We start from the raw sequence: 22,693 nt of genomic DNA on the forward strand, positions 1-22,693 counted from the left end.
TTGACAGTATCAACCAAAAATTGATGGAATTGATAGAAAACTAATAGCTATATTAAAAGATGTGTATAAGAATGCAGTAGTTAGAATAGGTGGTGATCTGGGAAAATGGTTTAGATCAAGCAGAGGTGCTAGACAGGTGGACTCAATATCATCAAGCATTTTCATCGCATATTTAGAAAGAGCAATGGATAAAATGAAGGAAAATGCAAAAGAAATATCTGTACATGGGATGAGAATTAACAATCTGAGATTTGCAGATGATATTGTTATTATTGAAGAAGATGAAAGAGAGCTACAAAAACACATTGAAACTGTTAAAAATGAAGAAGGGAATAGATTTGGACTTGCTATGAACTTGGAAAAAACAAAGACAATGGTATTTGGTGAGAAGAACATGAAACAAGAGATACAAGTGGATGGAATTGATATAGAAAATGTAGAACAATTCACATATTTGGGAAGTAAAATGACATATGATTTGGACTGTAAAAAAGAAATAAAGATCAGGATTGCAAAGGGAAGAACAAATCTGAAGGTCATGGATAACATCTGAAAAAGTAAAGTGATCAGCCCGCAAACAAAACTAAGAGTGCTGGAAACATGCATCTTCAGTGGTGTACTGTATGGATCTGAAACATGGGTAATAAATAAGGAATCAAGAAAAAGAATTTTGGCGTTTGAAAGAACTTGTTACATGAAGACTGTAAGAATAGGATGGGTACAGAAAATCACAAATGAAGAGCTCTATTGGAAGATACAACCGAAGGAGAATCTAATGCAGAAGATTATACAATGGAAGTTGCAAATATTTGGACATCTGCAGAATGAGTGAGGACCAGAAGATAAAGACATTCATGTTTGGTATTATGGATGGTGTTAACAGAAGAGGTAGACCATTCAGAGAATGGATAGACGGCATAAAGGAATGGTGTGGAATGGGTTTACAGAAACTGCAACACTGTGCACTGGACAAAAAAAGGTGGAAGAAGATAATGATGGAAGCATCTGACACCAATGGGCAGTGAGCCCATGGTTTGCGATGATGATTCTTCCATCAGCCACTGTCAACATCTGGCACTGCAACATCATCCCTTATAATAGTTGAATCACTCAGTGATTCAACTATTTGGTTTGTTTCCATTGAATCCTCTTCATTATCATCAATTTTTAAAGTCATCCTTCCCTAGTTATTTCCTTTTACTTAACATATAGCAAAAGAACTCTTTAAGATTGCAACAGATAGCTTTTTCTCATAATTAGCTTCGGCCTTCTTTACCATGTAGGTCACCCTTCTTGCTTGTACTGCTCATGGATATGCTGATGACCTTTTTTTTTACATTCAATCCACAACTTTTTCTTTGTCTGCAACTCTTGTTTAATGCTGATATCTATTTGTTTGTGCCTGATTTATTGTTCTATCTCTGGGTATACATTCTGATACAGTTTCTGCACCGACAAATGAAAATATGGGGAAAGCTAGGGCAACCATTGCCCATGACATGGGAATAACCACTAGGCTACTCACTGTATAGCTTGGTATCAGTAAGGAAATGGCCAGATTAATTTTAGAAAGAGATTTGCACAAGAGAAAGATTTGTTTCAGGTTTGTGCAGCACATGTTGACATGAACAGAAAGAGCACTGAGTTGCATGTTGTCAAAATTTCATCCATGTAATTGATCAAGATTGTGATGTGTTGCAAAGAATTATCACCAGTAATGAAAGATAGTGTTTTCAGTTTGATCTGGAAACGAAATGCCAGAGCATGGAATTGTGTGGAATGTCTTCTTGCTGGAAGAAGAAAGTCCAATTGCAAAAATCACTTGTCAAGACACTGCTGGAATTATCCACCTTGAATTTGTTCCTTTAATACCGACCGTTCACCATGGTACCATGGTGAACGGTCAGTATTATTTAGGAGTAATTTATTTAGTTCATATCCAAACACAAGTGGTACAGTAGTAAGTAAGTAGTACAACATGATTTACAGCAAATTAGGATACGTTATAGTGAGATCAGCTCAGATTTGGTAGGTGAATTATACAGGGAAATAATAATTAAATATGAAAAAAAAAGAAACTATACATAACTTATATACAATAAATATGGCTAGATGTTCCTCCAGTATCTTGCACAATCAACTGCTCTTTCTGTGCAGGATATAAGGTCCTCTTTTGTGCAAGGTGATGGAAGAAAGGGGCAAGAAAGAAGGTGTTCCACAGACTGGGTTGTCCAGCACTCACAATTGTTTGGGCCAGTGAGGTAGCCCCATTTGATGAGGTTTTGTTTGCAGTGTCCTATCGTTCGCAGTCTGTTGAGGTTTTTCCAAGTATTCCAGTCCAAGTGGGCACCATATGGAAGATGTTCAGCTGTTGGAATACCAGTGCTATTTTCAGGATATAAAGCCATTGTTGAAGTCTCATCTCTGGGAGGTTTTCAGGTGGTTCAACGTTGCCAGGAAGCTATGTCGGGATCTTAGTCTTTGGGGCACTGCGGTCTGGCTGAATAGCGGGTGGCATTCATCATTCATTTGTCTGCTTCTTTCATCAGCTGAGAATGCAGATCTTCAAATTGAAGGAGATGCAATACCAGCCAAAGTATACAGGTCTTTTAGTGGTGTTGGTTTCAGGCATCCTGTAATTAAGCAGCAGTTTTCATTCAATGCTGGATCAAGTTTTACAGCATGGCAGGATCTGGACCATACTGGGCAGGCTTATTCAGCAGAAGAATAGTAAAGGGCCAAGGCAGAAGATCTCAGTGTGTTAGGGTCTGCACCCCATTTGGAGGAGGTAAGCTTTCTTAGTATATTGTTTCTTGCATTCACTTTTGCCTTTGTTTTTTCTATGTGGATTTTATATGAGAGGGTGCGATCAAGAGTCACACCGAGGTAGATTGGATTCCAGGAATGTTCTATTTTAGAGCCTTCCCAAGAAATCTGTAGCTTCCTGTTGGCTTCCTTATTGTTAAGGTGGAAAAGGCCAGTCTGGGTTTTCAAGTGGTTTGGTTTCAGTTGATTGTTGGTATGGTATGGTATGTGGTTAGACTTTTTAAGGGAAGTGATAGAGTAGTTTCAATGGACTTGAAATTTTTTGATTGAGTAGCTATGGCAAGGTCATCGCATAGATAAAATTTCTAGTTCCTGGAAAGATGGGGAAATCATTGACGTAGATGTTGAAAAGTAATGGTGATAACACACTTCCATGGGGGAGGCTATTTTTTTGGAGGTGCCAGTGGCTCTTCCTACCCCCTAGGTCCACTTAAAAGCGTCTGTTTTCCAAGCGTGATTGGATCAGGAAGACAAGGCGATAGTCTCTAGTTATTCTGTATATTTTATTTCTGAGTGTGAGATGGTTTATGGTAATCATATGCTGCAGTTAGGTCTACAAAGACTGCTCCTGTGGCTAGTTTTTGCTCATAACCATTTTCTATATATTGAGTGAGGTTGAGAATTTGTGATGCGCAGGATTTGCCTGATCTAAAGCCAGCCTGCTCAGCAATAAGGTGGGGTTCGATTAGGGGTTGTAGCCTATTCAAAATTAATCGTTCATAGAGTTTAAAGAGGTTGCTGAGTAGTGATATAGGTCTGTAATTTTTTGCTTCTGTTGGAGTTTTCCCTGGTTTCAGAAAGGCCACTAATTGGGCATGCCTCCAGATAGTTGATATCCTTAGGGTTCTGAGGCAAGTATTGTATAGGTTTAATAACCATTCTTTAGTCCTGTTTCCAAAATGTTTAATCTGTTCATTACAGACATCATCAAGGTCTGCAGATTTTCTAGGTTTTAATAGGTTTATGGCAGCGTTGAGTTCAGTGATGGTGAAATCTGAGTTAATCATATTTTGTTCCTCACTTGGGGTTCTAAGTATCTTCTTTTTTGTGTGCTTTTTAGGGAATTTTCCATTCAGCAGCAGCTGGTGAGCAATTTGATTAGCTGTTACCTGAGGATGCTCATATGGCTTAGTAAAATCCTTCCTAATTCTGTTGATAAAGTTGCATGCCTTTCTGCTACTATGGATCATATCAAGGGCTTCTATTTCTTTTTTCCATGAGGAACACCTTTCCTCTGCCATCTTGGAGCATAATTTTCTCCTGCTTGGATAGTCTCTTCTGAGAAGTGGTTGGTGTTGTAAAGTTGTAAGTAATCAGCATACTGGGCTTGTATGTCACTGGAAAGGCCTGGAATGTAGTTTGTGCGGCATCCTCAGGGGATGTGTTTGGTGGAGAGTTTCCTCAGTATTTTTATGAATTCAGGATACTCTTGAGGGTTTGGAGGGACTTGTTCTATGGAGGGGTCGAGATCTACCATGAAACCCTTCCAATTAGCTTTTTGGAAATTAAATCGTCGTCTGTAAGAGACTGTCTTTGCTGGGTGGAATTGAAGCATTATAGGTCTATGTCAAGTATGTGAAATCGGATTTAAGACCTTTTTTTTAACACAAAAATGCTGGATATTTTTGAGCTAACAAATATGAGGTCAGGGTTATAGCCTCGCTTCTATCTGCCACTGTTGAAAGATGCAGGGAGTTTTGGATTATGTATCAGGTTTAGAGAAAGGTCTTCAGCCCATTTTTCAACAAGTTCTCCATCTTCGTTGGACTTTGTGTAACCCCAGTTAACACTATGGCTGTTAAAGTTACCTAATACCTAATTTAGGAGTAATGCATTACTCCTACATTGCAATGTCTGTATGTCTGCATGTGACATGTCAGGAAAGACCTGTTCCATAAGAATAAAGTTTTCAATATAATAAAGATGAAGAAAGTTTTTTCACTTTGGGATCAAGTAAATTATACTTATCAAGAAAAATGATCCTCCATTGCTTAGCATTATGCACATCTGAAAGAATGTGTGCTCTGCATTATGCGATACTAAGGTAAATGATGTGCAGTCATCAGTCGCTATATATGTAACCCGGTCATGAGGATGCTTTAGTGCAAACTTTGTTTGCTTATACTTGGTTAAAGGATTAAACAAGAAAATAATTTCTTAGCAAGTATAATTTCCTTTCACATGAGATTAGTTCTCCTAACCATGGGGATGCAGTCAGATGCAGCTTCCATCATGCCCTTTGACTTATTCCTATACATTGTTGATTACTCTATCATGCAATTTCTTATGCATGATAGAGTAATCAACAATGTATAGGAATAAGTCAAAGGAATAAGTAATGGAAGGGACTTGATGTATGAAACTATTGACTCTAATATCTGAAAATCTGCCACAAACTGCCTTCGTAGTTTATTATAATCATCTCTTTACAGTTCCACATATGCTCATTCTTATTCAAATCTCTATGCATTATCAGCTTCTGGCAGATTTTCAGATATTAGAGTCAATAGTTTCATACAGCAAGTCCCTTCCATCACTTTCTATTTAAGATAGTTATCCCTGAGTATTTCCATGTAGAAAGCTTTTTCACTTGATTACAAAGTCAATTATACTTACCAAGAAATTACATTTTTGTTTAATCCTTTACCCAAGTGTAAGCTAACAAAGTTTGCAGGTGAAGTATCTTCATGACTAGGCTATTTGTATGCAGAGGCTGTTGATTTCACAATTGCCTTAGTATTCTGTAATGCCAAGCACTCTTTAATTAATGCACAACAACATACACATCTAAAATGAAGTGTGGTAAAGATTGAAGGAATGGTTTGTTATATTGAAAGCCTTTCTATAGCTAATATAATTCAAATTAGCATTAATACAGTACTATGGGTTTCTGGTAGGAATGTTTTGGTAGTTTGTTATAATGAATGAATTAATCATAAACAATATTTGCCACACTAACAGTTGACTACATAAGATATAGCAAATGAAAGAGTAAAAAGTGAAACAAAACAAGAGTTATTCATTGTGTAGAATTATGGAAACAAACTTTTGTGTTAGAGCATTCACTTTACTTAAAACTAAAATAAAATAACTCTGCAAATTTTGACCTATGTATCAAGGTTAGCATCAGGAATACTTATATATATATATATATATATATATATATATATACACACTGGGACACAAGCTACATCACAATCTGCTTCAGTAAGCTACAGCATATATCTCTGTCCAACACTGACAGAATAATATGCTGTAAAGCAAAGCCAGACCTCTGTATGAGAAAAATTTAAATAGTAAAAATAATAATTAAACACATCCATAAGTGGAACTATATCAATTGCTATTAGTTAAATTCTCTATACTAGTGTTGTTTTTGGTTTATTTGTTCGTTTATTGTCCATCGAATATTGATCTATACTGCCCTTTTTTTTTTTTTTTTTTAAACTTGGGAGGTTTTTTTTGAGTTCTGCCAACCCTGTTTGTTGTTCTATTCTTAGATGCTACATGGGTTGTAGATTGTCTTCCAGACTCTTCAAAAACTGTTAAGCCATTATTTCTGTTGAGAATGAGATGATGAATTAGCATTCACAGGCTTCTTTGAATTTTCTTTCATAACAAGTTTTGAAACTGTGTAGGAAATGGTGTGTCTTTCCAATCAGTTCTGTGGCACATTTGTAGTGTGTGATCAGAATGCCTTGATTATTCCTATTTAAGGAATTTAATGTGTCATTTGTGTTCATTTTTTCTTATAGGAACTGTACACTACACAATCTTTCTCCTATGTAGGACAAATTATAATAGGTGTGCAATGGATTTTGTATATCCCTGGGTGGACAAAGGAGGTGAGGGGGGGGGGATCTTTGGAGAAGCAGAGTAGGCTCATAATTTTGTGGTTGATTTGAATAGTCTTAATACTGCGGTGCTTAAGGGTCAAAGCTGTATAACTGAGAGGAGACCTCCACATAGCCTTTAAAGGAATGCGGAGAACCGACCAGGGCTTCTGACCTAATGTCCAATCCTCACCTTCTCGTGGTGCACCCTGTTGGGTATCTACTTTGATACTGAACGAATGAGGATGGGCTGGCAATTTGGGATTTAGCCGACCAAATTGTATTCTTATTGGTTAAACCAAAATAAAAAAATGATGGTACAACATGACAAAATTTCATGCCGGCTGGGGTGTCGCCCGGTTAAACAGGGCCCCCGTTGTTTTTGCCAGGGAACCAGGGCGAACAGCGAAAAGTCAGCTACTGGAACAAATCTGAAAACAAACCCCAACTCAACATCACCAGAGTTAAAGATCGGTACTATCAACGTAAGAAGCCTGAATGGCAAAGAAATGGAGCTAGCTGAGGAATTAGATAAGTACCAGATCGACATAATAGGGGTGACTGAAACAAAAAAGACCAAAACTGGTGAGATCTTTCTGAGCAATAAATACAAAATGTTATATTCAGGCAATAACAATCAAGGAAAAGAAGGAGTAGCCATAGTATTCAACACAAAATACGAGGCTAATCTTCTTGAATGGCAGTCAGTCTCAAGTAGAGTAATGTGGGCAAATATGAGAATGGGGAACTGGACAATGAGACTTATTTGTGCCTATGGTCCCACAGAAGGTTCTACTAAGGTAGAAGTGGAGGAATTTTTTGAGGCTTTAGAAAAAGCAACTGACACAATGAAAAAGGAAAAGTTGGTCCTTGTTGGGGATCTAAATAGTAGAGTAGGAAATGATTGTCAGACATACAAAAATATTTTGGGAAAATTTGGAGAAAAGAGCAAAGCTAATAATAATGGCAAATATCTGTTGGATTTCTGCTCAGGACATGGACTGGTTATTACTAACACCATGTTCCAACATAAAAATGTGCACAAATTCACATGGAGAGAAGAGGCTAGGAATAAGAAAAGTCTCATTGACTATGTTATTGTTGATAGTGATGTTTTCTCCCTGGTGCAGGACACCAGAGTGTACAGAGGATTTGAAATTGGAAGTGATCACTATTTAGTCTTGAGCAGGATAAAATTGAATTTCATATTGAAAAGAATAACATGTAAGAAAGTCTTAAAGCGAATAAAAGTTGAGCAGCTCTCAGATGTAAACTGTAGACTAAAATACAGAAATATTATTGAAAAGAAAATGAAAGAGTTTGAGAACAGGAATCAAACCTTGGAGATTCAGTGGCAAACTCTGAAGGAAACATTGATTGATTCTGCCAGAGAGGCATGTGGTGAGGTTGTGTGCAAAGATAAAAAAATCAGAACTCCCTGGTGGACACAGGAAGTTAAAGAGGCAGTGAAGGAAAAGAAGAAAGCATATCAAAAGTTCCTGGCAAATAAGTCAGCTTTTACTCTTACAGAATACAGAGACAAATGTAAGAAAGCTAAACAGTGTGTAAAACTAGCTAAAGAAAAGTCATGGGAGGACTTTGGCAAGAATATAGAAAATAAATATCAAGAAGGTGGCAAAATATTCTGGAGGTTGTTGAAGAAGCTTAGGAATGGAGGAAAGAGTGCTGTAAAAGGAATTAGAGATGATAAAGGTGAAATGAAAACAGGAGAAAAAGATATCCTTGAAGTATGGAGTAATTACTTTGAAAAACTGCTAAATGAAACAAGCAGTGATGACAGCACAGTGATAAAAAACACTGACCAGGCATGCAGTCAGGAATACATATCCATACTTGAAGTAGAAAAAGCCATCAAAGGCTTGAAATGTGGAAAGGCAGCAGGAGTAGATGATATTCGACCAGAAATGCTGAAGTATGGTGGTATAAGAGTCTTACAGTGGCTGCACTGCATAGTTCAGAAAGCCTGGACAGAGGGACGAATTCCCGATGATTGGAGTAGAGCTCTCATAGTACCCATATATAAAAAGGGAAATAAAACTGAATGTGAGAATTACAGAGGTATTTCCCTACTGAGTGTTCCTGGCAAGATCTATGCAAGTATACTTGAGAAATGGTTGAGAAGAATTGTGGAAGAAAAGCTTGGTGAAGAACAAGCTGGATTCAGGCCAAATAGAGGCTGTCAGGATCAGATCTTCACTTTACGACAAATAGTCGAGAAAGCATGGGAATATAACAAAGATCTGTATTTAAGTTTTGTCGATTTGGAAAAGGCATATGACAAGGTGCCAAGAGAGAAGCTATTCAATACGCTGCAGTTATATGGTGTCAATGGGGCATTATATCAAGCAATACTTAGTCTTTATTTGAGTTGTGAGTCAGCAGTTAGAATTGAAGGAGGTACAGGAAGATGGTTTAATGTTAAATCTGGTGTGAGACAAGGATGTACATTATCCCCTCTGTTATTCATTATCTATATGGATCACATTATGAAGGAATGTGGTATTAAACCTGATATCAAAATTGGAGATGTTAATGTCAGCTCTTTGCTTTATGCGGATGATGTTATACTTCTAAATAAATCCGCTACAAGTCTGCAAGATTCTCTGACTAAATTGAATAGCTGTTGTAATAGATATGGTATGAAGGTCAGCAATAAAAAGACAAAGACAATGAAAATAGGCAGAATCATTGAAAATGTCAACTGTGTTGTGAATGGAGAACCTGTGGAACAAGTAAAACATTTCAGCTACTTAGGCACAATTTTTACTGAAGATGGTAAACTAAATATAGAAATAGACAACAGAATCAGCAAATCTGGTATCGTGGGAAGTCAACTGAATAAATTCATATGGAATAAGAAAGAAATTAGTCGGAACACTAAATTAGCTGTATACAAGACTGTGTTCAAACCAATTTTAACTTATGGATCTGAGAGCTGGGTCAGAAGTAAAACACTTGACCAAAGACTAGAGACCGCAGATATGAGAGTACTGAGAAAGATTAGAGGCGTGAACAGATGGCATCAATGGCAATATCATATTAAAAATGAGGATATTAGGAAAGAACTTGACATTGTCAGCATCCAGGAATGCGTTAGCAGAGCTAATCTCAGATGGTATGGTCACTTAAATAGAATGGGAGAGGAAAGATTAGCAAAACATGTGTTCTCTGCCAGGTTGGCAGGAAAACGACCCAGAGGAAGACCAAGATATAGGTGGATTGATACGGTACAAAGTGCCTTAGACGATAGAAATATAAGATCTGATAATGTTGGAGTCTTGACAAGTAACAGACTGATTTGGAGGAAAATTGTAGATAGGAAGTTAGTAATGATGTAATTTTTTCATGTAGTACTGTCATATCCTGTACACCCCTTGAGGGTACATGGCAGGAATTTGATGATGATGATGATGATGATGATGATGATAATACTGCGGTTTTGCAATGTTCTATTTTCACTGATATTCCTCTATGGGAGGGATTTTCTGTTAACTATTTATGTGTCATAGCTATTCCTTATAAATGTTTTGCTTATTATTTGAAACTCATTTTTTAGAGACTGCTGTCTCTAATAAGAGCAATTGCTAGGGCCCTATTTCTAAGGGAGCTCTATTTTTGAGAATACTATGACAGGCTCTTCATGTTTTTTTATATTATTTGCCCAAAAGTGAATATTATATGCAAGATCTACTTTTCAGAAAAAAAGAAAAAAATGCATCATCACCATTGTGGAGTACTGAGATGAAAGGTTCCCATGTAATTTTAAGGGAGATGGTAAATCCCATATTATTGTACAGCCGGGTATGAAACTCGGATCGAAATCCATCGAATCCTAGAGTTTCATGCCGAAAAAACTATCGGCGTGCCCAAATGTAAGTAATCACTTGGGAAGTACAACACCAGGGCAACTCGGAGCAAAGGTGGAGCAAGCTCCGTCACTGTCCTTAATATTCTCTCATAATGTAAAACGCAGCTCCTAGGAGATGTATTACTGTTTTACATTATGAGACCAGTGTCTCATAATGTACTGGGTAGTGACCAGACTGGTTCGGTTGAAACCGGTCTGGTCACTACCCAGACTGGTTTCAACCCTTTTTGAGGTCTCATCAGTGAGTAGGTAGACCTGGAATATCAAGGTTTTAAGTGAACCGAACTTACATATACCTCTACTAACGAATTGCTAAAATGGTGTACTTATATATTGTTATTACTACTTACCGGCGATATAAGTTAAGTTTAAGGGAGATGATAAATCCCGTATTATTGTACAGCCGGGTACAAAACTCAGATCGAAATCCATCGAATCCTAGAGTTTCATGCTGAAAAAACTATTGGCAAGCCCAAGTGTAAGTAATCACTTACACTTTAAATTGAAATTGGTGTTGTACTTCCCAAGTGATTACTTACACTTGGGCTCGCCAATAGTTTTTTCGGCATGAAACTCTAGGATTCGATGGATTTCGATCCGAGTTTCATACGAGAATAATATTAAAAACCAATGGAATATGATTAAAGAGTTAATTACAAATTCATCAAATCAATTATTGAAAAATGCAGAAAAAGAAAAAAGAAAACATTGGATAACAGATGAAATACTTGGCCTTATGGATGAAAGAAGAAAATATAAAAATGCTGTTATCGTAGCAAGGCTTATAAGTTGGTCAGACATAACTGGTAATTAGTTTATGGAATTAACAACGCATATAAAGTATATTAATTAAAGGTAACTTTAATGAATAACTTCTATATTTCGGCAATGTCACATTGCCATCTTCAGGAACATAAAGATATGATATGTGCACGCAGGCACTAACACAAAGCAAATGAGGAAGAAAGCAAGAAACTAATATTGTTCCTTAAAGTCCTAATGGTGCCCTCTTGCGGGCTAATTTGGTAGTCTTGGCTGTTGGGCTGAAGTTCTCATAATGTAAGTCTCCCAAATTTGGGGTAGTTTCATGTACCCAAATTTGTTGAGGTTAGGAACGTTTTTTAGAGCTGCTGAAGATTCTTTGAATAATCTTTCGTATTTAAACTTGCTGCAATGAATTATTTTTTGTTTTCTTCCAACGAATTTTATGGTGGGTATCTAAGGCATGGTCTGCCAGCCCAGAGCGGCTGTACTGGTAAAACCGGATGTAGTCTTGGTGTTCTGAAATCCTGATATTTGTTGTTCTGCCTGTTTGGCCAAAGTAGGACAATTTGCAGCTGCAAGGGACCTGGTATACACCAGGTAGGTCTAGTCGTAGACCTACCTAGAGACCTACTCTACCTAGACCTACCTAGAGACCTACTCTAGTTCAGAAAGAATAAAGGAACAAGAGAGGCAATACTCTGTTTAAGAACAATAATAGAGAGAAGATTAGACCTTAGTCAAAATACTTACATTGGCTTCCTTGATTTAGAGAAAGCGTTTGATAAAGTAAACCAGCAAATACTCCTAAATTGTCTAAGTAATATCGGCATAGATTTGAGGGATAAGAAAATAATTTATCAAATTTACAAAAATCAAAATGGACGGATTAAAATCAATGATAAGGAGAAAATAATAAATATCAGGAGTGGAGTAAGACAAGGATGTATACTTTCACCACTTTTATTTAATTTATATATTGAAAAGGCCATTCAGGAAACTAAAGATAAAATAAATAGTGGCATAAAGATAAATAGTGAGCAAGTCGTGTGTATAAGATTTGCTGATGACATAGCCCTTGTAGCAGAAAACAGAAGAACGTTAAAAACTAGAATTACTAAATAATAACCTTGAAAAATATAAAATGAAAATCAATACAGATAAGACTAAAATCCTTGTTACAGGCAAAATCCCTATCAATACAGAGCATATAGACATCAGCGGAGAACAAATAAAACAAGTGAAAAGCTTTAAATATTTAGGAAGCCTAATAACAGAAGATGGCAGAACAAGAGAAGACATAAAATCAAGAATAAACAACGCAAAAGCCCAATTCTCTAAGATTAAAAGCATTTTAACAGGAAACCTCAACCTACAATTGGAAAAAAAATTAGTAAAGACATTGATATGGAGCATTGCACTGTATGGATGTGAAACCTGGATTCTAGGCAGAGAAGATGTAAGAAGATTGGAGGCTTTTGAAATGTGGTGCTGGCGTCGCATGAACAAAATAAAATGGACAGAAAAAAAATCAAACCAACAAGTCCTGAGAGAGATAAACGAAACAAGAACTCTAATAAAATCAAACACAATTAGAAGGGATAGGTGGTTTGGACATATACTTCGACATGATGGATTTGTGAAAAGAATAACTGAAGGAAAACTAGAGGGGAAAAGAAGAAGAGGCAGACCAAGGAAAAGCTTTCTTACCAAGTCCAAGACAGCACGGGTTTGAGGAGTTACCAGGAGGTTAAGAAGAAAGCCAATGACAGAGCAGAATGTAGGAAATTGCTGCTGAGCTACCAGTCCCAAGACTGATGCAACTGATGATGATGATCACTTAGCAATTTTTGAAAATCAATAATTCATTGCTTATTTAGCTTATTCAAGATTTAGACTATTATGTGATATCAACAGCCAGTAATTAATAATTACTGGCAGTGTAGTAGAACAGAGAGAGCCTGCAGTGTAAGAGAGTTACACTCTATTACACTCCCATTCAGCAAATACAAGTATAAAAGACTATTCATCGAATCTGATTCAGCTCTGAAGAATTTTCTAAATCTAAACAAATTTGGGTGCATGAGACAGCCCCAAATTTTTGAAGCATACATTTTAAGATCATCAGCCGAATGGCTAAGGCAACCCAATTTAGCCCACTAGGGGCATTTAAGACTCTAGGCCTAACTTCTGTTGCCCTTATTCAGCCTCGTTTGCTCAGTGTTAGTGACTTCGTGTAACATTGCTGGAATACAAGAAGGTATTGATTAAATTTTTTTAATTAATATTCTAGTATACATGGTCATTTTCTAAAAAATTAAAAACTATGCAAAAGGATCATTCAGTAATTCAACTATTCTTTCTGTTTCTATCATTTTCCTATCACTAATATTCCATAAGTTATTCTACCATAATCATTCTTCCTTTTACTTCAACGTACAGCAAAAAAGCAGCAAGAAAGAGAGAGAGAGAGATTTCTTTGGTCTGTTCAGTTAATTTCCTTTTGTAATCTGATTTTGTCTTCTTACTATGACCGTCATCTTTATCAATGCTTTGTGAAATAGCCTGCACTGACTTACAAACTGAAGGAACAACATGCAGTCTATTTTATCAGCTTTTTTGCAGATTTTTATGGAATATTATTATCATCATCATCCTAAGATCCCCTATGGAATTAAAGATTCATCACATGAGGTCCCTTTGTCATACACACAGCTCATCATACCATGCCTTAAATATATTCCAATTATTCACAACTCTCAATGAAAAAATCCTATATCCCCCCCCACCTTGCTCACACCCTCCTTGTACAGCTTCCAGGAATGACATCTTGTTCTCCCCTGTCTGTCCCAACATTCTATTCGCTCTATGCCTCATAGTTCTTCCTAACTTTGCATTATATACAAACAATTGAATATCCCCCAAATCTTCCCTAATATCATTAACATGCAGGTTAAACAGAGGCCCTAAAACAGGGCCTCTGTTTAACCTGCCTTGAGGTTGATCCCTTGAGGTACATCATTAGTGACTTTCCTCTTCTGGGATATTGCTCCCCCATACACAACTTGTTGATACCTTTCAGACAGCCAATCTCCAATCCAAGGCACTAGTCTAATATCCAACCCTATTTGTTCTAGTTTGACTATCAACTTATCATGTGGTAATCTATCAAAGCTTCTGCAAAATCTGAGTATAATGCTGGGTATCCATCTTCCTCATCAAATGTAGCTGTCACCTTATTGTAATAAGTAAGTAGATTACTAAAACATGACTCTTTTTAACAAATCTGTGCTGTCCTATTCATCAGAGATAATACTACTGTTGTTGATCCAATTCTGGATAATGGTTCTCACTAGTCTCTCCAACACTTTAAATTAAAACACCTGACACACAGATTGGCATATATGATTGGTATCCGGAGAGTTCATCGAAAAGGCAATTCATAGAAAAAACAATTCACCAAAAATTTTAACTTTTTGAAAATATTATGATAAAAGTGATCCATTTAGAACAAATACTGAACCATGCAGAGTGAGAAAGAAATGCTACTTTAATAGGGAATAATTATAGAACAATATGGTTTCTTATTGTCTTTCTGGTCCGATAACTGTTTCATGTCTGTTCATGGGACTGATTTGCCTTATTGTTACTAGTAGTAATATGCGACTTCAATGCAGCAATTATTATGGGATGAATAAAAGTTTTCAAATAGTGAATCTGAATCAGATTCGCTATTTGAAACTTTTACAAGAAAATGTCGAACAATTTCAGTTTTCAGTTCAGCTATATTTGGGGCAACAAAGAAATAATGTGTCCAAATTATGTATCACAATAACTCTCTGACTTAGCAGAATTAGTAGAAGTTGTTGGTACAAAAATCTGTCTGCACGGTTCAGTTTTTGTTCTAAATGGATCATTTTTATCATAACATTTCCGAAAAAAAGTTTTGAATGATATTAGCAATTCTGCTTTGGCTGGATCAATTTAATGAAATTTTAGTTAAAATTTTCAATGAATTGTTTTTTTGATGAATTGCATTTTTGACTAATTGTCTTTCGATTAACTGTTTTTTCGATGAATTTTCATGGAACCATATAATTTGGTGCTGGAGTTATGTCATCTCTCTTATAAAGCAGTACATCTTCCCTTCTTTTCACTACTTTGGAACCTGACCCAATGTAAAACTCATATTAAACAAATATGCTAAGGCAGATGTCAACTCCCTGGCACACTCCTTCAAAATATGTGGTGATATATCATCAAGTCCAAAATATTCAGCTTTTCTTTGTAGATGACATCATCATAGATTGATCATACTCACAGCCTGAATTACTATAATTTCTAGATAAAATAAAAGTCATATACTCCTGAATTAAATTCACTAGTGAATGTGAATCTCACAACAAGCCTTTCTTTTCTGGACACTTTAATAATCTACACTTCTACCAGCACCATTCGATTTTATGTTTCTATGCGACTCCTATCCATGAAAGGTTTTTTGTAAACCTACAGTACATTTTTACTGTGGGTAGACTAAGGATTCTTTTTTTTTTTTTTTCTAGTTTTATTAATTTTTTATTTTTTACTTGGTATGGAAACTCTTCTCTAGAAACCAAATGTGGAACTAAGTCACTTCAGGCTTTCAATAAGCAGAATAATGGTTTTACACCAGGTAATGAAATTCATCTCCCACCTAAAGAAAATCACAAACATCCACGTCCACGGCATGATTTAAACTTGCATCCTGTTGGCTGGAGATTGTGTATGGTTATTGAAAACATTCCTTTACTTGTAGATAAATCTATCCTTCCTCATAATTCCAGAAGGAGTATTTGTCGAACTATAAGGCAGGTGATTAAGACATGCTTAGGAAGAAGCTTAAATCTGTACCATGTTATAAAACACTGCAGGGTAAGGATGTTAGTAGTGCATGGGATATAGTTAAGAGTCATCTAGAGGAAGCAGTATTAAATTGTATAACTAGGGTAAAGAGCATTAATTGGGTAAGAGTTAGATAGATGAGTAATATCATTAAGCATAAGCTGCAGAAGAAGAAAATGCTGAGGGTATATAAGAGAAATGTGACCAGCAAACTCATGAACAGTACAAAGCTAAGGCAAGAAAGGTGACCAGCATGGCAAGGAAGGCAAAATCAGATTATGAGAAGAATCTAACCGAGCAAGTGAAAATCACAAAGAGTTCTTTCATTATGTGGCAAATAAGAGGAAGAATGATTATGGAAGATTAATCTTAATGAGTGATGATAGTCATGAGAAGACAGAAACGGATAAAATAGTTGAGTTACTGAGTGACCACTTTGCAAGGATATATACACTGGTGGCCAAAATTGTGGAAACTTTTTGGAAAAAGTGTATTTTTGAGGTTTGATGGCTCATAACATCACCTTTTTTTGGTGTAATATCATAAAATTATATATCAATGGAAAGATAATTTAATCAAGAATGTAATTCAATAAAGTCTGTTCAATTATCTGTATTCTATGAAAAGTTATAGCCATATAACCAGAAAAAAGAAGCACAACTTGCTTAGGTTGATATGAAGTAACTTTCCTTCATTTGAATGTAGCCAATAAGCTTGAGTATTTAGAGAGCCAATCAGGTATCATCTTGTTTTGGCAGTGAGCCAATAAGGTCACAGTAAGATTCAGCTATTGATGTCATGTACTGGAGCTGAGAGGAGGACATCTGTCAGTGTGTTATGTGATTGCCATCAAGTTGGTTGTTTTTTTTTTGTGTTCTTTCATTTAGTGAGCTTGTAAAACGTAATAAAATTAAAGAAATGGCTCAAAGAGTTCACTGATCACCCAGAAAGCGATGTAAAATAGTACTATTAAGTGAACAAGGCTACAGTTATGAAGAAATTAGAAGAAAAGTTGGTGGAAACTTAACCAAAGGTGGCATTTCTAAATTTTTGAAGAGGTATAAGGAGACTCAGTCACTACAAAACCAGACTGGTAAAGGCAGGAAAAGGTGCACAACATCAAGTGATGATAGAAAAATTGAGAGACTGTGCCTATGTGTTAGTGACTGAAGAAAATCATCTGGGTGTATACAAGATGAAATGGCGCAATACAATATGAAGTTGAGTGCAAGGACTGTTCGGTGCAGACTGCAGGAATTTGGTCTAAATGCTAGAATTCCACAAAAAAAGCCATTTTTATCTCAAACAAAGGTTGAAAAGATTAAACTAGACTAAAACCCATGTTAACTGGACAGCAGAACAATGGGACAGTGTTATTTGGAGTGATGAGACCAAAATCTCCCTGTTTGGTAGTGATGGCATAAAATATGTAAGGAGAAAAATCGGAGAAGATTTGCATCCTGATTGCATTACACCTACTGTGAAACACCCACTTAGTGTTATGATCTGGGGTTGTATGAGATCAAAAGGTGTGGGAAGAATTTGCATGATTAACGGGAATATAAATGACCAAAAATACATAAATGAAATACTTGAGCCCAAACTGAAGCCTTCTGCATGTGATCTTTTCCAAGATAACGAAGCATTTATATTTCAAGATTCAGCTCCATGTCATGTTGCTGCTGTGTGCAAAAAGTGGTTTCAAGATAATCATATTCCACTGCTGGAATGGCCTGGGTAGCCCAGACCTTAACCCAATCGAAAATCTATGGAGCCGACTAAAGAAACTTGTTAGTCAGAAGCAACCCAGCAATAAAACCCAATTAATAGAGGCAATAATTCAATCTTGGTTTCACATTATAACAGCTGCAGAACTAAAAAACTTGGTTCACTCCATGGGAAGGCGTTGTAAGGCTGTAATTAACACTAAAGGTTACCCAACTAAGTATTAACTCACATTGTGAGAATTTTTGTATATCTCATTTTTTCTGTGTGTTTCACTTTTCTTCTTTATAACTGCTGTTCTAATAAAAAATCCTTCATAAAAGTTATTGCATTACATTCTTGATTAAATTATCTTTCCATTGATATATAATTTTATGGTATTACTCCAAAAAAAAGTGATGTTATGAGCCATCAAACCTCAGAAATATACTTTTTCCAAAAGGTTTCCAATTTTGGCCACAAGTGTATTATCCTAGTGAGGTTACTGCTTTAACCTATGTGGCAGACATTAATGTGAGAACAGAGGTGGATGAATTGGAGGTCCTTATTATATTGCAGAATCTCAATGTAAATACAGCCTTGCCATGCTGGTCACCTTTACCGGACTGGTTGGCCGAGTGGTTAGCGTATCCACTCTCCAGCCAAAAGGCTGTGAGTTCAAATTCTGCCATGGGCATGGATGTTTGTGATTGTCTGTGAAAATACTAGTGGTGGTGGTAGGCGACATTGGTGTAGATGATGATTGTAGTTGCAGTTCATTGTAGTTGGTTGGTGAATTGAGTGCTGGAGGCAGAGAGTTGTAGAGTAAATGCCCTCCCTCGATGAGTCACTAGATTTCTTGGAGGTCATGTAATAATAATAATAATTAGATTGGATATCAGCTAGGGTTTTACAAGGATGTGCAAAGGAACTGGCAATGCCTTTGATTAGGCTCTTTGAGTTTCAGCTATGGTAGAGTTCTAAGGGAGTGGAAAGAGAGAAAAAAATGGCAAAATAATTCCTTTGCATAAGGAAGATTCCAAGACTACAGTGTCAAATTATAGACCAAAAAGTATTTCAGCAGTGGTGGTAAAAGTACTAGAAAAATTGGTAAAAAAGAGAATTCAAGAATTTGTAGATAAAAATATGATACTGTATGAGGGTCAACATGGCTTTGTGAAGGGTTGTTCATGCATTAGTAATTTACTAACTTTTTATAATAGAGTAACAGCTTATGGCTACATGATAATTTTGAAAAGCCACTAGAAAGAATACCACATGGAACTCTGTTATGCAAATTAGAACAAATGGGGATGGATTATGACACTGGTTAAGTGGATAAGAGGGTGACTGATGGACAAATACCAAAAAAGTGATAGTATATGGAGGGGCAGAATCGAGGCAAAAACAGGTGACTAGTGGTGCGCCACAAGGTTCAGTGTTGGGACCATGCTGTTTAATTTCTACATATACAGGAAATAACCTGAAAGGAAATATTTGGTTGTTTGCTAATGATGTGAAATTAGGTAGAGAATAGTTAATCAAGACGATTTTGGGATAAACAGATTACAAGCCATATATCACATTGATGGCACTGTACTCCAGGAAATAGACGAAGCTAGATATTTAGGAGTGGTGGTTGACAGAGAGTTAAAGTTTAGAGGACACATTGCTAAGGTAGTCCATAAGATTACTTGGCTATTGAAGAACACATTAACAAGTAGATACAGGAAGTTGTCATTCCTCTTTATAAGGCCTTGATATGCTCACACCTGGATTACTGTGCTCTGGTCCCCTGGGTTTCTTGGGGATGAATAAGCAGTGGAGAGGATTCAGAGGTGAGTGACCAAGATGGTGAGTGGCCTGTGGAATGTTCCCTATGAGGATAGATTGAAAGTGCGTGGATTGCAGAAGTTGGTTGATAGGAGAAAAAGAGGGTATATGATAGAAACATTCAAGTTGCTTAAAGGGTTTTATAGGATAGATGCAGGGGAAATGTTTCAGCACTTGGCTAGAAGGACCAGAACAAGGGATCATCCCTGGAAGTTGAATACAGATGTGGTTAGTAGTGCTGTGAGGACTAGATTTTTTGCTTGGAGAGTTGTGAATAAGTGGAATGGGTTGGCAGAGTCAGTTGTGAGTGCTTTGTCTGTTGGGTTCAAGGAAAGCCATGATAGATTGTGTGGATAGATTGGGTCTCCCACGATGAGGCTTCAGACTCCATGGAGGTGCACATATAATAATAATAATAATAAGATCATCTATCACAGAAGACAAGTATTATGAAAACTTTTATACTGGGTTCATTCCATCTATTCTACTGATTCCATTTGGTTGGAAGAATTAAAGAAAATAAAAATCACCACAACTGTTAATTGATATAACGAGGCCTCCATCCAGAGAAATTACCAATAAATATCATCCCTCGACCAGACCACAACTGGATGATAAATAAATTATCATAGCATACTATAAAGGAACTTCAGAACAAATAGCATAGGTTCTATACAAGTTTAATATATATACCCACCTTTAATACAGGCAGCAGCAGAATGGCATGTCATACAAGCCATTCTGCTGAGTTTAGAATCCAGGAAAACCAAAATTACATAAAATTCTTGAAATCTGATCAGTGTGGTCTTGCTTACCATTTCAATGACAGTGACCACCAGAGTTCATTGAAATTAAGTCAAGAACTTGAACTGCACTTAAATAGATTTAAATATGGTTGTCTGTTCCTTGAAATATGAAACTATGCTGTTATCTGAATCTCATCTGATTGCATGTTTATCTCAAAATTTAAGATGTAATAATGATTACTGTTTTTATTATGTAATGAATAATACTTAGTACATATAGGAGTTAATTATATATATTTCTTCCATCTTACAAGGACATCATTAAGGTGAAAGTAAAAGATCATTTAATAATATTCAGAATTGTCATGAGTTGTAAAAATATATTTATATATATATATATTTTTTTTTTTTAATGATTCATGTAACCCTGTAATGATTCACATTTATAGCCGGGTATGAAACTCGGATCGAAATCCATGGATTTCGATCCGAGTTTCGTACCCGGCTATAAAAACATAAAGGGATTTACCATCCCCCTTTCTATTAACATATTCGCCGGTAAAATAGCCTTTCGGCTTATTAAATTAGTAATTAACAATAAATATAGGAGTACACCACTTCGGCAATCCGATAGTAGAGGTATGTAAGTTCGTTTCACTTAAAACCTTGATATTCCAGGTCTACCTACTCACTGATGAGACCTCAAAAAAAGGTTGAAACCAGTCTGGGTAGTGACCTCTTCTCATAATGTAAAACAATATATATACATCTCTTAGGAGCTGGGTTTTACATTATGAGAGAATATTAAAGTTAGTGACGGAGCTTGCTCCACCTTTGCATGGAGTTGCCCTGGTGTTGTACTACCCAAGTGATCATTTACACTTGGGCTCGCCGATAGTTTTTTTCGGCATGAAACTCTTTGGATTTCGATCCGAGTTTCGTACCCGGCTATAAAAACATAAATGGATTTACCATCCACCTTTCTATTAACATATTTTCTGGGAAAACAGCCTTTTGGCTTATTAAATTAGTAATTAACCATTACTTTCTTTGAGCTCTAATAGTTTGTTCTCCTGTTTACTCAGCTGTGACTGAAATGTGAAGTAAACATATGCTATACAACTCATGACAAATATGCTATACAACTCATGACAAGTCTGAATATTATTAAATGATCTTTTAGTTTCACCTTAATGATGTCCTTGTATGATGGAAGAAATATGTATATTTATTAGCTCCTATATGTAACCATTATTCAATACATAATAAAAAATACATCACCTTTATCAGCTATAATTACAGATATCGCTTAAAATGAAGAATGCTCATGGACTTATATTGCAGTAATCTGTGAATTATCCACTCACAGAGGGGGAGAGTCATTTTCCAGTCAGATAACTGAACTAGATCTTACCTTCATCTAGTGAGGGTAAGATCACGTGGTGCTGTACCAGAAGTCATTAGACACACCAATCCATTCAAAAGTTGGTTAGTTAACTGAATGTTGTAACTGAGTGATTATTGTATTTGCATGGAATATGATTTTACCAAAGAAAACTGGGTGAAGAAAGCCAGATCAGATAATGTAGTAATAACAGTAAATACAATAATAATTTTGTTCAATAAATCATTATGATCTTATATTGCTGTAATGCTGAACTATGAAATTAATAATAACCTTAAAATTTTATTAGTATCAGAATTTATATATGAAACTATAGCAAAATAATGGCCAATTTTTAAAATATTAAAAAGTCTTTAACCTGTCTTTTCTTGATAACAAAGAACATAAGTCAGAACTCAAAATTTGGGGAAGCATATCAAACCGGCGATCTGGTAGATAAACTGATGTTGATCTGGTCTTTGCTTCCTGATCAGTGAGTGAAAAAGGTGCTACAAAATAGGTTACATCAGCAATATGTACACCTAATTCTATACTGCCATTGTCAAGATATCTGCAATAAAAATCTTAATTAGGGAAATTTATCAGGAAAAAAATATAAATAAATGATGAATTACAAATACACAATTAACTCTTTCTTTCTCTCTCTCTCTCTCTCTCTCTGAGTAGCAAACACCATTATACAAACTCATTCATCATAGCAAATTACCAAAAAACTCATAACAAATGCCATTAAAAGCAATTTACTATATCAAGCTATTCACCATAATGAACTATTTCTGTGGTTTCCATGCATTCAGAATAGTGAGACATATTT

General features: G+C 36.1%; 1 protein-coding gene across 5 annotated transcripts in view; it reads right to left on the minus strand.

Annotated features, from left to right (window-relative positions):
* LOC150098127 (DIS3-like exonuclease 1) overlaps nt 1-22,693 on the minus strand; it is a 412,479-nt gene that overhangs the window by 156,753 nt on the left and 233,033 nt on the right. For 4 of the 5 annotated variants that reach the window (XM_090406105.1, XM_090406103.1, XM_090406106.1 and 1 more), the window contains exon 12: nt 22,238-22,429. The exons of the other annotated variant lie outside the window; for it this stretch is intronic. In XM_090406105.1, the coding sequence (XP_090262231.1) occupies nt 22,238-22,429 (192 nt within the window). The remainder of the gene's footprint in view (nt 1-22,237; nt 22,430-22,693) is intronic. 5 annotated transcript variants of the gene reach the window in all.

This window comes from Typopeltis vanoorti, chromosome 16 (genome assembly GCF_054136105.1).
Source record: "Typopeltis vanoorti isolate ZY-2024b chromosome 16, IOZ_Tvanoo_1.0, whole genome shotgun sequence".
Classification (NCBI taxonomy): domain Eukaryota; kingdom Metazoa; phylum Arthropoda; class Arachnida; order Uropygi; family Thelyphonidae; genus Typopeltis; species Typopeltis vanoorti.